General features: G+C 34.4%; 3 protein-coding genes across 4 annotated transcripts in view; all 3 read right to left on the bottom strand.

Moving 5' to 3' along the window:
- Positions 1-1,800, bottom strand: part of LOC125778104 (uncharacterized) — a 3,754-nt gene extending 1,954 nt beyond the window's left edge. The window contains exon 1 of the mRNA XM_049454430.1: positions 1,765-1,800. Within this exon, the coding sequence (XP_049310387.1) occupies positions 1,765-1,800 (36 nt within the window). The remainder of the gene's footprint in view (positions 1-1,764) is intronic.
- Positions 1-13,694, bottom strand: part of LOC105228772 (serine/threonine-protein kinase grp) — a 55,183-nt gene extending 41,489 nt beyond the window's left edge. The window contains exon 1 of the mRNA XM_011208737.4: positions 13,467-13,694. The gene's annotated coding sequence lies outside the window, so the exon portion shown is untranslated. The remainder of the gene's footprint in view (positions 1-13,466) is intronic.
- LOC105228771 (uncharacterized) lies at positions 6,669-11,422 on the bottom strand. 2 transcript variants are annotated; one of them, XM_011208736.4, is made up of 2 exons: positions 11,074-11,422; positions 6,669-10,803 (listed from the first exon to the last, which is right to left on the bottom strand). In XM_011208736.4, exon 2 carries the CDS (start codon positions 10,747-10,749, stop codon positions 9,814-9,816), a length of 936 nt encoding a protein of 311 aa, XP_011207038.2. In that variant the 5' UTR covers positions 10,750-10,803; positions 11,074-11,422; the 3' UTR covers positions 6,669-9,813. The 2 variants fall into 2 exon arrangements, with proteins under 2 accessions (XP_011207038.2, XP_019846763.2); XM_019991204.3 differs by having other exon boundaries at positions 11,088-11,422.
- Positions 13,695-18,240: the final 4,546 nt, after the last annotated feature.

Genomic DNA, 18,240 nt, shown 5'->3' with positions numbered 1-18,240 from the left:
TTGAACTTGTCGGCATCTATTTTTCAACCTTTTATTGTCTTTTTTTTAGTTTTTAATTCCTTTTTTTTTGCTTGTGAATTTAACGCTGTGACTGCTTTACTGCAGGAAAGACGTTCGTCTGTCCATGGAATGGAACTTTTATATAGATAGGAATAGGTGCATATCGAAGAAGACGCAAACAAAAAAAACAAAATTGCCAAAGTGGAAATTCCAGCAATACAAGTTTTTTTCGTCTGTCTTATTGCAACGGACACATTGCTGGTTGCTTGTCGCGGCTGTTGCTGAGGGTATGATATCCTTTTTAATCTTCAACAATACTTTATACGCTTTTTTTTGGAATGCTTTCAATTAAGGCAAGGAAAAGGTGAAGGGTATTAATATGTGCGAGTGTTTGTGTTTGCGTGTTACGCGTGTGTACATACATACATACAAAGAAGCATCGTTATATACCTTTCTGTACCTGTTTGTACATGTGTATGTATGTGCACATATGTATGTATAAGGTGCATAAGAGCGCCGCCGCCGCCGCCATAGGGCGTGTATCCTCGAAATTTGTTCGTACAGACTTCTTTCGCAAACAATAAGTCTCATTTATGAGTACATAAAAACTAATTTGGAAAATTGTACGGATTTGTAATGCAATAAATAACGGTTAATAATATTATTACAATATAATATGAAATTCTAATTGCTGTTTTTTTTTTGCTTTAGGCATACAAACGACTTACATGTTTCGGGTGCCAATTAAATAACCACCGGCTTTGCTCCATTACGCCGAAAATTATTTGTTTTTATGCAAAAATTGTGTACCGTTATTAACTTTCCCTGCTAATGTGACCGTTTTTCCACATAATTTAACAGTTTATGTATAAGCCGTATTAATTGTGTGGTTTTGTTCAAGTCTGATAATTTCTTTCCGACCACAAAGTCTGTCCACGCAACGGTACAACTTCGACACTATGAAAAGCGAAAAAAACTAAACTTAACACCGAAAAGTGTACCATTTTGTATTTCATCTACTGTTGTTGTTGGTAGGTATCTACACCACAAAATATCGTTTTTTTTTTTTTGTTTTAATCACCACGCTCAAGTCTCATCAGTCGGTTAAGTATTGTATGAAAGCAGGCACCACGCGTGCAAAAAGCCAAACTACACTAACACAACGGTTTTGAAAATCCAGCCAACAGGCCAAGGAGATAAGCAAGCAGCAAGCAAAATTTGCTAATGTTGGAAAAAAATTGGAAATTTAAGATGATACCGATTCCTTTCGTAACGAGCAAGTGCCAAAGTTAAACTGCAAAATCGCCAACTGCCGCAAAACGAAAACTGCGTTCCGCATCATCATCTTCGTTTACCGTCACACTGTCGAGAGTCGGCGCGACCGCACGAACAGGCGAGTGAGCAGACATACGAGCAAACGAGCAAGGAACTAACCAGCCAACCAACCAATCGACCGAATCGTAAGCCAGGCACATCAGGCAAAAAGGTAAAGGCAGTCATATAAGCAGGCAGCAGCAGCGGCCGCTGTCTCACTATTGGGGTCCAGCCAGCGCGCTGCAAAACAGCCATCTAGCCAGCCTCATAGGTATAGCAGGCAAAGCTGTATTAAAAGCATAGCCTTTGTAATCATTGCAGTTGTGTGCGTGTGCTGTCGACCGCTGAAAAGGCTGCGCAGCTTGCAGCCAGCAAGCTCCACTTCCACTTCTCCACAGGCACACACGCATACACAGCTCAGCAGCTTCTCTAGCAAGTTCGCGAATTTGCCTGACGTTCGTTTTGCTCTTGTCGTCGTCGTGTCATATTGTCGGTCGGGAGTCATCGCAGGTCGCCGTCGCCGTCATGATTTCGTGTCGTTTACGTTTCCTACACCACCTTAAGTATCTACCAACAACTACATATATTCTATATTTTTAAGCACAGGAAGAACAGTATTAGCAGGCAGCAGTAGCAACGAAGTCTCCATTTAATACTAATGTACTGTATGTACAGCAACAATGAACAATGTCAACTTCTCCAACCACAGCCAACATACCTTGGCTTTGTATTGTCCTCATGAGCATCTTAAACATCCACCTATGCGACTTTGCTCTCACAAGTTTATGCTCTCGCTGCGCTTTTGGGCGAATTTTCAGCTTATTTTGCTTTCGTTTTTTTTTATTTTCGTTTTTGCAGCCGAAAACGGTTTTAGAGCATCCAACCTGCTATGGCTTGGGGACGACTCCCTTTACCACCTGTGCTTTATTTAAACGTTGCTGCGTGATTGCTTCCCACTTTACAATTTCTGCTTTGCAGTCGGTTCAATGCGACAACAGCTTCAATAACCAACGACATAATGTTGTTGATCATCATTATCCTCATCATCATCATGAGCTTCATCAATGTTATAGACAAGGCTATATATTCTATAACGTTCGGCTCCAGCAAACTCAACGTGGCCGCTTGGAGAGTTAAAGGTGCTTTTGCAGCAGCTGTGCTGCAGACAGCCGGTCGGTTGGTCGGTCGTTCGAGTTGAGAGCGGTTAATGCAGTCAACCTTTGACAATTCGTCGTTTGGCGAGCTCGTTAAGAGGAATAAGGCTGCATACAAGCAGTATATATATATATATAATATAATAGATTTGACTTCAAAATAACAGGATAACCCAACGAACCCAATGATTAAATGTACTCAAAGGTATAGCGAATATGAAAATGGAAAGTTTATCGTTGCCTATGGGCTAAATTCAGAAAAGAGAAATTTTTATGCAATATAATAAAAGTTTGTGAGGATTATGATTGGACGGTGCCGAATTTTAATTTTAAATATTTCGAATATCAGGCTATCTTATATCTTACTGTACTGACAATCGATACAATTAAGTTCTGAATATAACATAAATGGCCTCCACGACTTGTTTTCCAGGATCGAATTCGATGAACTCAATATACGACCACTTTTTCCACTAAATCAAGTCGATGTCAAGACTAGCACGTTCAATATTGACTTCTAAAGCTTGAAGAGAGTCTGGTTTTTTGCTAAAGACCAATGATTTCAAATAATCCCACAAGAAGTAGTCTAATGGTGTTAAATTACAACTTCTTGGAGGGCATTCAATGTCTCAATTTCTTGAAATAATCGAGTCTCCAAAGTTTTCTCGCAATAATTCAGTTTTTTCGCGTGCTGTGTGGCCCGTCGCTCCGTCTGGTTGAAACCAGATGTTGTCAAGATCAACTTCTTGAACCGATGATTCCACCAGACCAAAAACCGTACCAAAAAAATGTCTTAAACGAACGCGAGCGCTTACAAGCAAATGAAATATTTAGGATTAATTTCGAAGCTAGAAATATGGGAATCTGAGAGAATGAAACACGCTTCGTCGTATTAACGACTTTGATGAACTTATCAAAGCTCAAAAGAGGGTTACATTTTTGAAGCGGATTGTTACTGGCGACGAAAATGGGGTTGTTTACAAGAATGTAAAAGGCAGGAGATCATGGTATAACAAGAAAGAACCATAACAAACCACTTCGAAAGCCGATAGCCGTTCCCACGACAGTCGGGTCTACGTAACCGGAACGGACCCGGATTTTTATCCGGCCAAGGACTGTCAACTCGGCAAAATTCTGTCGCTACAACAACAACAAGGCCGATAGTCACCAAAAACGGTTATTTTATCTGTTCAGTGGGTTTTCAAAAGAATCGTTTATTATGAGCTTTGACCCGACAATACTACGATTAATACTGAAATGTTTTGTGATCAGCTGAACAAATTGAGTGACGCACTCAAACAGAAGAGTAATTAATTCATAGAAAAGGTGTAGTGCTTCACAAGCATAAAGGAAGACCTCATATAACTCTGATGATTCGCTAAAAGTTTTTTTAGCCAACACCTCTACCATATTCTTCAGATTTGGCAGCTTTGGAGTATTACTTGTTCCGATCTCTGCAAAATTTTTTTAATGGGAGAACCTTCGCCTCAAATCAGGACTTCAACAACCTTGAACCAGTTTTTTTGACTGCAAGGATGAAAATTTGTAACACTTGCTCGAAAAAGGGCAAAAGGCATCGTATCGAAATATAAAATATTTAATTTCATTAAAAGTCTTACACAATTAGGGGACTTATAGCTTTATCCGCATCGTAATTACATACAAAAGTGAATTTACGCAATTACAATTCTCAGTTTTCGGTTCGTTATAATTTATAATTTTATAAGACTATTAAAAACTCCTAAATAAAAAAAATCGTGTTTAAATTGTACTAAAAACACGAAATTACTTAATGAATGACCCAATATAGTTGTTAGTAAAGTGTCATCGTCTTTCTGTCAGATTTCCCAGTAAATCATTTTATTTTTTTCAGAATTATTTCACCCTTCATTTTTGTTTACAATAATTTTTCTTTTATTTGACTGGCATTTTTCTTATTTAAAAGGATTCTTTCACTGTTTCGCTTTTTGCATTTTAATCTTCTTTAAATTTATTTGCTTCTTGCTGCATTCTCCACAATTCAACAAGGTTATCTCTTTTCTGTTGACAAACTAACGAATCCGCAGCGAAAATGAAATTAAATAGAATGCAACAAATAAATTCATATAATTCAATTTTATATGAATTTTTTTCTCGGGCATAATGCATACACATTCCAAGTAATGTAAATATACATACATATGTATGTATGTATACAAAGTGTTGTATAAGATACAAACATACATACTATATGTACATATGTAGTATACATATTATACTAAGCATGTATGTATGTATGTAAATATGCACATTTAATTTCTTTTTTTACTCACTTCCTTTCTTTTCCCTACTTGTGGCCACTATGTGGTATACGTAACATGAAAAGCTCCATTTTCTGGGGTTAATGCACGCAGCGCAAAAAATGCACGTTAACCAACAAAAAAAAAACAACAATAGTGAATGAGTAACAATAGCGCGCAGTTGGAAAATCAGTATATATGTACATCTGTATGTATTTGAAAATAAAAGAAATTTTTAAAGGTATTTAAATAAAAATTTTCTTTAAAAAATGAATTTTAACACAATAACGGCCACTAATGTCGAAATATATTCATAAAAGCAAAAAGCTTCTCGTACAACAAACTATAGTCGTACAGAGCTGAGAGGGCTTCCAAAACAACTGTGTTACCGTTAATCATACAGTCGTGGACAAAGAAATAGCACTCATTGGAAATGAAATAAAACGAGGTTTATTATAATTATAAACAGAAAGCAAATTAAAATGTTTCATTAGTATAGTATAAATTGAGGAATAAGTTATGTACAAAAAATTGAAAAAAAAAGTCAAAAATTGTTTAAAAAAAAATTTGAATTTTCAATTTCGGTCTGAAAATAGAATTACCGCAATAGGCCGCTTCAGCGGAATTTAAGAAAATTCATTAGAAATTTTTTAAGTGTTATTGCTTTTAAGCACTCACAGCGTTAATACTTTATAGTGTGTCAACAATTTTTCAAAATTGCTAGACATCGTCGAGGCAAATTCTCCTCTAATTTCTGGCACCCACTTTGTGGAATTGCGTAACATCCCAGCAATCTGCAACTTAAGATCGATCTATTAATTTTATTGAGATTTACATCGGGACTGCACTGGCCAGCTCAGAATGTCAATACTTTTTGCTGTGAGCCAATTTTTCACATATTCAACTGCGTGCTTTGGATCATTATCATGCATAAAAAATCCGAATCGATTAACGCGAATGGTTCCATAGAATTTTTGAAAATGTTGAAGTATGAAAATGCTTAACGGCTTAACGGTTCCTCTGGTGTGTCTGGAGTGTATATTATTATGGTATTATTGAGAATGTTGAAGTATGAAAATTTATTCATTCTACCATCTATCATCACCAATGTTACAATATCGCATTTGGAAAACGTTCCCCAGACCATCACGCTACTATCACCGTGCTTAACGGTTTTTCTGGTGTATCTGGAGTTATATTAGTTACCGAATTCAATACGATTCAACATGGATTGATCGCTCCAAAGTGGTATTTTCCAAAATTTTACGTTCTTTTCAAAATTTTTTTTTTACAAATTTTAGTCGGGCTCTTTTGGACAGCAATGTTTTTTGCAACTCATTCAACCAAACAACTGAGCATCATTGAATCGCTTTCATACAAGCCTTCTAGATACGTTAAGCCCAAATTCCTCCTTTATTTCAGCTATAATCTCTCGATAAGTTGTAAAAGCATCAGCCTTGTTTTTTCTGATGATGCATGTTTCGCTGTTCTACGTGCAGGAGTTTTGCGTGTATTTTTTCAACAAATTAAGATTACATTTAACAAAATATTTGGCGTTATATACCATTATCCTTAAACAGTTCATAATTTTGGCAATCTGAGTTGATTTTTTTTCTAAGTTGTGGAAGTCAATACATGCTCAAACATCGGAAATGCTCTTATTTGATAAAACTAAAAACTGCTTCAAAAATTTCTTTTAAAAGTGTGCTATTTCTTTGTCCATGACTGTATAGTACATATATACAAACTCTCTTTCAATCATCGTAAACTGATTGTCATTCAATCAATCGCCATAGCCGTTATAAAGTATTTACTATTATTATAATTGAACATTTTTCAGAACATTTTGACAAGTGATACCTAAAAATACATATGTATGTATGTATATGTATGTGTGCAATTAATACAAACTACATCAGAATAAATTGTGTGTGTAATTCAAATATTTATTTTCTTAATACAAAGGAAACTTAAAAATATTCAAAAATTGTATGTAATAATATACAAACTAATACAAAATTACAGTAGCGATAAATTTCAAAGTCTACTAACTTAAAATATTCTAGAAAAGAAATTAAAAAATTTATTGGTGTTTGAATATGTTTTTGAGATATTCTGAAAGCAATTTGGATCTTGATTTTTGTACAAACATCAATAAATTACAGTAATTTAATGTTAACTTTCTGAAAATAAGTACTTTTGTGAACAGAAATATTAGTGTGGGGAGAGAACAGCACTGGCAGTAGGAATTCCGACTACTTCTCGCGCTCTACACAGGGAACTGCAGGCTCAGGAAGCACTTGTCCAACGTGGGCATAGTCTCTAGCGGAAACTGCCGGCTCTGCCACATGGAAAAGAAACCCCAGAACACTTGATTCTAGATTGCCCAGCAATTTGCAAAAGCAGGGTAAACGCCCTAGGTTCCATCTACGTGGACAGGGATCACATCACCTCAGTCGCGCCCAGAAGGCTCCTGGAATTGTTCAGGTTGCTGGACCTTGGTGAACATATGTGATATAGGGGAGGACACAATAGACCGTAGGTCGCTGTCATTTCGGCGATATTCTTGAAAATTATTTCAGGAATGTTTTCTACAGTTGCAACAAGATTAAAATACCCCATTAAACCAACTCCCTATAGTTCTATCGCAACAACTTGTTTCCCAGACTTCGATGACAATCTACTTGCGCTCTAACTCATACAGGGTCTAGATACTTTGCTAGAAAACAATAACCTTCAAATAACTGAGTTCGAGTTGTACAGATTAACTTCTTGGGTAAAACTATTATTTGTCGTAAAAATATTAAGGATACCATATTTTACTAATATGTATACATTGCAAAAGCAATGGCCTTTTCTGAGGACTTATATACATATATTAGGTCGTAGGGTTGATCTAAAATCGATGGATCTCAATTATACAATTATTTGTTTTTGTGTTGTACTTTTATATGTATTATAACGGGTGGGCCTCTAACGTTTTAAATTTGAATTATCTATACATACGTATATTTCGACATTGGAAACGTCAAATACCATTCGGAAAGTGACAGATATTCAGTAAAAAGTCTAAAATTTACGAAATGGGTCGCTATTCACTAGAAGAAAACTGGGAAATATTGACAGATTGGGCAGAAGATCGTTTGACCGAGGATGGTCAATTTTACCGACAAATCATCTTTTCGGACGAGGCTCATTTCCACCTCGATGGTTACGTTAACAAGCAGAATTGTCGCATTTGGGGCACCGAAAACCCGCACGTAATCGCCAACAAGCCAATGAATGCACCCAGCACGAATCACTGTATGGTGCGGATTTTGGTCTGGTGGAATCACCGGCCCATTTTTCTTCGAAAATGAAGAAGGAACCGCCGTAACCACCAATGGTAAGCGATATCGCGCAATGTTAACCGAATTTTTCTTCAAGCAAATTGAAGAGGAAGACTTGGATAACATTTGGTTCCAGCAGGACGGCGCTACGTGCCATACAGCAAACGCTACACTCAGCCTTTTACGCCCTATCTTTGAATTTATATACATTTATAGTTACCAAACTATACATATAGACAGGTCTTTTAACTGTTCATTATTATTAATAAAAGTTTTTATATATTACTCTGCAATGTTTTGCATGTTGCAAAACGATGGTATGAAAAAAGTATTCTAACGTGTAATGGGGAAAGAAGTTTTGCAACACACATGTAACACTTAACACCCTAATGTATATCTCAAAAAAGAGTTATACCTCTAATATGTATGGATACCGGTGTTCAGTTGCTGATATATATTAACCGAACCTCCCAAATTGCTTATTATTGGCAAATTTAAAATACATATCTTCAAAATTAACAGTTTTAGACAGACAAGGAAGATTTTTCTTTTCATCATAAATCAATAAATTGCTTTGGAAACGAATGATGATATAGAACATTATGGTTAAATATAATGGAACACATGCTATTTGACTGTTAAGGGGGTATTCTACTCTAGAAATTTGAAAAAATCGAAATTTTTTTCTTCCTAATTCGATAGTTTTGATATTCAAAAATATCTCCCTAGAAGGATTTTTCAAAACTCAAAATATTTTCAAAGTTATAGCCATTTTAGTGACGTAGCAACTAGACCGGTTGAGCGAATATCGTTTTACGTAAAACTTTAAACGCGTTTTCTCGAAACTACTTTTTTCCACACGGTACCGGCATTATCTCAAATTCTATACAACCGATTTTCTTGAAATTTTGTGTAAACCTTCTTTATATAATCCTTTATCGTTCCTTCCAGCATCGTGTAAAAAATTTTTGTTTTTAATATTTAAAAAAAAATTCAGGAATTTCAAAAAAAAGCGTAAAAAATTATTTTTATTTTCAGGCAGTCGCCACTTTTCATAGGGACTATAACAGCATCCTTACTGATTAAGAATTTCTTTTGATTTTTTTTCAGTCCACCAGGAGAGTCAGGATCAATGTCACCAGAATGCGCCCTCTAATTATTTTAATTTTTAATATTTTTTTGTAAAATTTTTTTTTCTGTATTCCTAAGATATCAATAAAAACGCCATAAAAAAATGGGTAGTAAAAATATTTTTGTTTTTTTGTTTTTAAATAAAATTCAAAAAACTGACCAAAATTTGATTTCTAGAGTAGAATACCCCTTTAACTCTTCAATCAATTAAGTAGTATCTTCACTTCATATAAAGTTAAATTTTACATTTTTTTTGTTCCCTTTTCAAGAAGTTAGTTCTTTTATATTTATATGATTATCTAACACTTAACCCGCGAGCAGTAGTAAGTTTCTTATAAATGACGTCTACGACTTTTGGCAGTTAGATTTTATATTACAGACGTTCACTCCAAGATATTTCTTTGTGTAATTTTTACTATAAAAATTTGAAGTACTGTTAATTTATTTAACATCTACAGTTATATTATGTATTTTTTCGACAATTGCCAATTAAAAATTAATTTTTGTACAGGTAAGCAATCAAATTTCGTTAGAATCCGATTTGTTTTTAATTTTTCACCACTTATAAAATTATATTTATGCTGAGTTTTGTGTTTTCTGTGGTTTCTAAATCATTTGACGTTTCTTTTCATACAATTCTTTGGGTGAACATAATAAAGGTGACTTCTTTTGAATTGAACGCCAATTACATACATTATTCTGACTTTCTCTATTAATTACATTTCTATTTGCGTATGTTGTTTTCGTACTCCTCCATGATTGACTCTTAATAAATGTGTCGTTGCTGCGCCAATTTTGTGTATTTTTTTCTACATCATCTCCTCTCCAATTTTGCGGTTTGTATCCTTTATCACTTCCTCGTGCAGTCTCAAAACTCTCCTCATCACCGACAATATCTATTGCACTCTCAAATCCACTATTAAGAATATCAGAAGATAGATCATGCGTTAATTCACTTGATGTGGCATTGCTGCTGGTCTTCTGTGACGCGCAGGAATCATTAAGATTAGTCGTAGCATCTTCAATTACAGGACTATTGTTGCCAGAAGATGACGACGATCGGGAAACACGCGGTTTTAATTCAAAAAATTTCTCATCAAAAAATACTGGCATGTGTTTGCGACCATTTCTATTTATTTTCATCTCCTCCGTTATGGGATGTGTGGCTATGGTGCGAACTTCGTCTAATGGTTGCTCCAAACTAGGGCCGAGACCAACATGTCTCATCAAAGCGATCGCTTCGCGTTCTACATTGTCATTGTCATCCCAATCATTGATGGTCGGTTGTTCACCCAATGGTTTAGTACCAGCAATACGCTGCACTCTTGCAATAAGATTCAATTTATGATTTTGAGAGTTTGTCAAAGTGTTTTCACGTTTATTTTTCGCAGATTTCTGTTGCGCTACAAACTCCAAATGTTCTTTGGGACGTGGATAAAAAGTTTGTTGTGTTGGTTCACACAGTTGACCAAAAATAAAATTATGTCCCGGTTGTGAATCAACAATTTCCTCTTCAAAGTCAGTTGATGGTACCCAAGACATGTTTAATAGCGTTTGTTATAATATTTTCGCACCAACTTTTATTGCATACAACTTCTGCAAATTAAAATTTGTTAATGAATGCACATATTCTTTAAATAAATGGTTGTAAATCCAATGAAATAAGAAAATGTGGCAAGACATGAAACGCAAGCAAAATTTTAGCGTGCCAATTCATGTGTTAAAATATTTCCACATAGCTCAGTGAGTGCAATAACCTTTTCATAGATAATTATTCTTATCAAGAAGTTACGTTTACTTTTTCTATTACTTCCGAAATTGCACTTTTTAATTTCACTGCATATACTTAAAAACATATGTACATACATGAATTCACTTACGGCTTCTTTATTTTGCTATAAGGATGCGTCCAGGTATTTTTTCGAAATTGTCGAAATCTCCAACATTAAATTATGCGTACTTAATGTAAAAACAAAATATACGTAATTTCAAAACGCGAAAAATTACATATGAATTTAGCAACTAAATACCGATACGAAAAACAAAAAAAAATTAAATCAAAATGTCTGCTATCCTTGCACGTTTTCGCTCGCTCATTCGTTGTTTCACAACAAAAGATTTACGTGCGTTTCGAAGCAACACTGGTGAAACACAGCAACACTGTACTTTATTTCATAAGGACCTGTAGGAAATTGACTCGTAATCTCTAAAATTATTTCAAAACAATTTTTATGTTTTAAAATTAGGAATATAATTAATTAAAATAATTGACACTTTTTAATTTGCTAATGCAAAATATCGCTATTTACTATATTACTCACATTTTTAGGAATTGAAATTTTAAACACTTAGAATTATCTATTTCCAAATAGGGTTTCACAACTTTATTTCAAATTAAACGATAAATATATTTCAAAAATTATTTTTTAATATAAAATAAATTTTTATAAAAACTTTAACATTATAATTTCACAATTGGTGCCGAGTTTAGATCGACTATTCAAATCCATCACCACCTACACATTTTCACGACCGTTGTTTCTCGAGCTACTAGAAACGACAAATCAATTGACAATTCTTTCACAAACTGATTAAAAATTACGAAAGTGCGTGAAAAAGCACGGAATAAGGAAAAATGCAAATAAGGTTGATCAACCCGTTCTTGAAAATGTTAAAAAATCCACATTGGTATGTACACATATTGAAAAAACTTGCCACATTGATGAGGTTTTACATTGAGAATATCAGTAACCACCAAAAGGAGAGATACATTAATGAAATTGTACAAATAGAATTACTAAAAAAAGTGTTCATATGTAGTATATAAAGATTTGTGTATGTAAAACCAGTAAAGAGACTCTGGCAAAAGCAATTTACAAAAAAGCGTATTAAAATAAGATACATTGAAGAAGAAATGAGTACAATGAGCCTCAACGTTTCCATACAAAATGTAAATGCCATTGACACTGAAACGACGACCAGCAGCCCAACGGCTCAGCACTATTACCGGAGGCATATTCAAGCCGATTTAATTTGTGGGAACATGTATACATCTGTACATGTGAAAGCATACACACACGAGCACACTAAAGCAATTGCTATTTAATTAAAGATACATTCGTCAGATACAATTCCGAATGTGTAATGAAAAGGAGAACTTTTGATGTTTATTGATGTCTAGAATGCGGAATGAGAGTATTTGACCGGTGTATAAAATTATCAAAATCACTACAGAATTCTGTGAATGTTTTAGCGCATATCAGATACAAATCAAGACATACTTAAATATTGTATATTCAAACAGTATTCTTGAATATCACTTATGTATATGTTAATATTTAAAATGATATACACTTTATATTAAGTGGAGTATTTTTGGTATAACTAAAATAATTACGTGCACCACATTTTACTTTTTACTCTAATTGAATAATTCAATATTCAGAGCGCGCGTACCTGGTTTTCTGTCGCTTTATAGGTTACTTCACCCCATCACTTCACAAACTAATCAAGGCTTAAAAACACGTTTCTTGAACTTGCTTGGTATTCTCAGAGGCAAATTTAATTGCCAACCACAAATTTGAAAATGAAGGTGATAGTTTCCACCAACGCTGTCGCGCAATGATTCAATTTTTATACATATATGCCTGTGTGTACATTTCTTTTAACAACTGCGTACGTATACACAACCTTACAACATTGTAAAGAACCATTGAGATATGGTAAGAAGTACGACGCATAGCAAAATTGAGAAAAATCCCGATTAGTTAGTCGAGAAGACCAACAGGTAAGAGCGGGTTAATAACTCAATAGCCAGATTACTTGGCAATAGACATTTTCTACCTACAGATTCCTCAAGAGAAGCATCAACACTGGAACCTCATCAAACAAAAGATGTTCAATAATCTACGCACTCGCTCACTCTTTTGTGCAAATGGTTTAGTTCATATGCATGTTATAATCGTCTCGTTGCACTCGCACATTAGTCAATCAATGCAATTGCGCCAAAAAGGAAAAAGTTAATATCCAACCGGAGACGTCAACTGAGATGTTGGAGAAGCCATCGGAATCCGCAATTTTTCGATAAAATACTTTCTTTTTGTGAAATATTGGGCTATAATTTTCAATTCAAATCACACAACACAATTTTAAAGTATCTACTGCAGACATTTCTTAGCATGGATTTATTAAGGATAAAACGCATTGTTAGATAATTGTCGGCGAATTTTGCGCAAAAAAAGTGATAGGTAAGTACTCACCTTTTCGTTTGGGGCTTTCCAGTTGTCCCTTCACCGGTTGATGATCTCACACACTTTCTACTCACTTCGCAGTCTTTCTGCTTGCTGAAAACACTTCGTGTTTGACAACTTTTGTTCATAAAGAAATACTAAATTTACTTCAGACAGGTTTTTTATGTTAGCCTCTATTTAAAAAATCACAATTTTGACAACACAGCAAACTATCGCTTGTGGAAGCAGCAAGAAAACTGAGGGAGAAATTTTTCGCACGAGTTTTGCCCAGTGTGTGAGATACACATTTTGTGATGCTGTCATAAAAGAGTAGTAGACGTTTATAAAATAGTACTTAAAGCTAGCTGTCAACAAGTGCTTAGTACTGACAGCAGCTGTAGGAATATGCCACAGCTGATCAATGACATCGGGCACACATAGTTATAAGTATGATTTTAAACACAAAAAATGACATTGAAATAAGCTCTCTAAATACTTTATAAAACTCAATAACATTATTATCAAATTTTTGATAATTGGTAAAAAGAATGCGTCAATCAATTAAATTCAATATCATTTTTGTTAATAATGATATATCCACTGCTCGCATTTTCAAATAAATGCGTACGTTATTGTATCCATAAGATTCTAAGAAGCATATAATGACTCATATGCGCGACCAAATATTTTTTTGTCGTATTATAAGTAGTGGCCAAAACCAGTTTTCCAACTTTTCCACAATAAGAAACAACAAAAACGCGGTTGGTGCGAGTAAAAAAGTACTAAGCTGACGTGACAAGTAAACACTGGCGCTCTCTATATCCAAAAACCGGCTGGCATGTCCGTTGAATTCGAAATGTATTTGTGCAAAAGAGATAGCACTACTTACTCGTTGCTACCAATTGGCTCTTTCACTTTTGACAATGCAATGAGTGGTTGCCATCCTATTGGAATGAATTATTATTTTTTGTTTTCAAGGAACATAATGGGATGAAACGAAGTATTATTAATTAAGAATATGCCAAAAGCTGCAGTTATGATAATTAATTAAAGTAAATTTATAAAATTAAATAAAAATAACATAAATAATGGAAGTAGAGATTTTTAATTACGTTTTAAAGGTAAAAAATTGATAATTACATGAATAAACCATGTTCACATATAAAAAGCTGTCTAAACTTGATTTTGAAGGCCAGCTTGATTGGCAGCGATATGCTATAGTGATCAGATCAAGAAATTTTTTCGGATATTGTAACGTTGCGTTAGGCAATAATTTTTATCAAATTTCCAGGATATTTTGTCAAATAAAAATGTTTTCCATGGGCGTTAGGCAATAATTTTTATCAAATTTCAAGGATATCTTGTCAAATAAAAATGTTTTCCATACATGGTCTGAAGGCTATCCAGTATTAAATTGGACCAAGCTTTCGGAAGACTTTGATTTTTTTGCGGCGTATAAATAGTATACATATACATACATACTATATGCTTTAGCACATTAAGTATGAATGACATTTTTTAATTCTAAAATAATATATGTATGTATATATGTATGTACATATGACTTCAGTTCTTATTTGATTGAAGCCGGCCTGCTTAGGAAGACCAAGTGTGGTACAGTTCTCTAATTAGAAATAAGCAACATACTTTTAGGAGCATATTTGCCGCTTAAACAAACGGAAGTAGTTTAGCTGTACTTATATGATTAGATTATAGATTTCCATAAAATCTAATCAGAAGGGTATATAAGGCACCCATTATCAAAATTTAGCTCACACCTTTTGCAAACACTGTCCGATAGGGCGGTGGATAGTAGTGCATTGAACTTCCGCAAGCCAAAGGTGCAGCTGATGTGCATGCATACATACATATGTATGTATATGCTCCTCACAAATTTATGCATAAATATGTATGTATGTATACTGCTCTCTAAATGGCGAGTTCATTGAGATATAACAGCATTGCTGCCGCTGTGAAAAATCAAAAGAGTACCGAACCCCCAACTAACGACAGATGCCGAATCGTCTAAGAGGGGTTTACAACAACACAAATAAGTATAGTCATTCAGAAAATAGCACATGCAAGCCAGTGAACACATACACATATGAAAGCTGCTGAGCGTGTTTGTGCATTTGAAGGAAATGCAATAGAAAATATTTCCACTGCGCAGTGGAATAAAAATTCGGTCAACTTGCATGTGCGCTCGAGCCGATTACTCGAAACGATGGAGGCCAAATCAAGCTGGTAGACTAGGCCAACACGGACATATAACGAGTAGGATAAATTCAGTTGCAGTTGCATCGCGCTGGAGGACAGTTCAAAAACTCGGAATAAAAAAGAACTTAAATTTATTTTGGAAATTTAAAATTTTGTTGGTAGGAAAGTGTTAACTGTGTGGTAGATACATAGGTAAAAATATTAGAAAATATGTACATGTGTGCTTATATATTATTTATTTGCCAAGCTAATTATGCTTGCCTAATAAAATAATAAAGCAAGTGTAAACACAGTGTCAGTGTTGTGAAAGTGCATCGCGTAACTTTTTGACATTTATAATAATACAAAGTTTGAGATTTGAACAGTTATGTGCAACGGCAAATAAATACCGCTGATTGGAAATTATTTGATTTTATTGCATTTACTGCAAAATAATAATTAAAAATTGTGAATATTGCTTGTTTGTATGGCATAGTGCATGTCAAAATAATACATCTTGTAGCTTCTTTCATTTCTGAGCATAAAAGTACAAAACAAAAGCACAAATCTTTGTAAGGAGCATTGCAAATATGTGTATATACATATATGTACATATGTACATATTTACCATACACGAGTATGTTGCAGTTGTTGACCGCATTCGGCTGAGAATACACTTACACTCGTTGTATTGCGTGCATTTTAACGTGCTCGACATAGCGCATGGAAAATATAGAGCTGGTTTAATTTGGCACACATTCCCATTTGCAAGGGTACGCGATAATAGGTCAAACACCGCGCGTTCGCGTTCGCGTCCACTCTAGTTTATTGGCTTTCATTGGCGCAGCAGCAAACAAGTTGGCCGCAAAGTTAACAGCGCTTGAAATTGAAGATTATTTTAATAGTATTATGTGACGCGTGAGTGTTGTGGGCGCATTCGAAATTTCGGTGGTAGTAGCCAACTGTGTCGCAGTGTTTCCGGTCGCGGAAGCTATTAAGTGAGCTCGTACTTATACATGCATTTGTAAAAAGTGAAACATATACATACTTATATATAACTTTAAATACGTAATTCTGTAATGTATAAACGTCATATTTGCGTGCTGTGAATTTGTGACATTGTAATTTGTAAATTGTGAATTTTGGGGAGCGGCAATGTTAACATAAGCCAATAAATAAAATTAGAAAGCAATGTGAGAAAAAAATGACGAAAATTGAAATGCGAAAGTTGGCGTATAAAATTACCTTATGTAGTACGTGTGTATGTATTCTATTTTCAAAGGAAAACAAAAGTCAAGTGGCAAACCATATTTATGTATAAAGTTATGTATGTACTTTTAAGTAATCCAGTTTTGCTATAAGGCATTTTATTGTCCTAGGAGCATTTACATGTTATGTTACATATACATTGTGACAAAAAAGCACCCTGAAATTGTAATTAAATTCCCCGTGTAAATTATACTAAAAAAAAATGTTTTTTGTTAAGTTGGTAGGATGTCCCTAATTGCTATAAGAAAAATGAGTGTCAACCAATTTGTTTATAGCAGCTGCTTTCGGGACACCTCCGTAGTGGTTTTCAATTTTTACAATGGATAAAAATATCGAACAAAGAATTTGTCTCAAATTTTGTATTTCTAACCAAATTTCGTGTGCAAAATCCTTGCGAATGCTGGAAAAAGCTGACGGTGATTCAGATTTTTCAAAAACGCAAGCCTAGGAGTGGTACAAAGCTTTCAACTGAAGAAAATATTACATAAAAACGTGAAAGATATTGAGCTTCAAATCGTCAGGCAAGTCTTAGAGAAATGGCAAAAGAGCTCGACATCTTTCGCGAGTCCATTCGATTGATTTTGGTGGATATTTTGGGTATGAAACGCGTTCTTGCACGACTCGTGCTAATAAAGCCGATTTTTTTTCAAAAAAAGTTCAATTGGGACCGAGTTTAAAGCTAAAAACGAAATGAATACCATCGATCAACCACCGTATTTACCAGATTTGACTCTGTGTGATTCCTTGTACCCCAAACTGAAATTGCTGCTTCGTGGAACCCGTTTCCAGTCTATCAAAGAGATAAAACAAAATTCACTGAAGGAGCTGAAGACCATCATAACAATTGAGTATGAAAAGTGTTTCGAGGACTGAAAGATTCGTTATCACAAGTGTATTACATTTACTTTGAGTGAATGAATTGATGAATAATTAAATATTTTACGTTTTATTTATCATTTCCGGGTACTTTTTCGTCACAACGTATACATGCATACATATATGTATATCTGACTTCAAATAACATTTTCAAATATCATAATAAATATTAAGGCGCATATTTATATAACGTAACACAAACGAATGCTTATTAGTGCCCACATGTAAAATTAGAATTTTCATTCATTGCTTTGTTTATATGCATATACATATATGTACATATATAAATATGCATTGAAGTGTTTATCTTGAAACCAACGTATATTCAAATGTATATAAATTATACCTAATTAAATTACAAGTCTGTATGTAATTTCGCATTTCAATTTGTATTTACGAAATTCGTATTTACCGAAAATTCGATAAGCTCCCACACGCGCGTTACTCATACGCACCGTACGAC

This window comes from Bactrocera dorsalis, chromosome 1, assembly GCF_023373825.1.
Source record: "Bactrocera dorsalis isolate Fly_Bdor chromosome 1, ASM2337382v1, whole genome shotgun sequence".
In the NCBI taxonomy this organism is placed as follows: Eukaryota; Metazoa; Arthropoda; class Insecta; order Diptera; family Tephritidae; genus Bactrocera; species Bactrocera dorsalis.
The sequence above is the reverse complement of the archived record's forward strand: the minus strand, read 5'-3'. Positions and strand labels throughout refer to the sequence as shown.

What these genes read in the sequence shown, in the direction of transcription:
- LOC105228771 (XM_011208736.4), bottom strand. Translation starts at nt 10,749, where the DNA reads ATGTCTTGGGTACCATCAACTGACTTTGAAGAGGAAATTGTTGATTCA.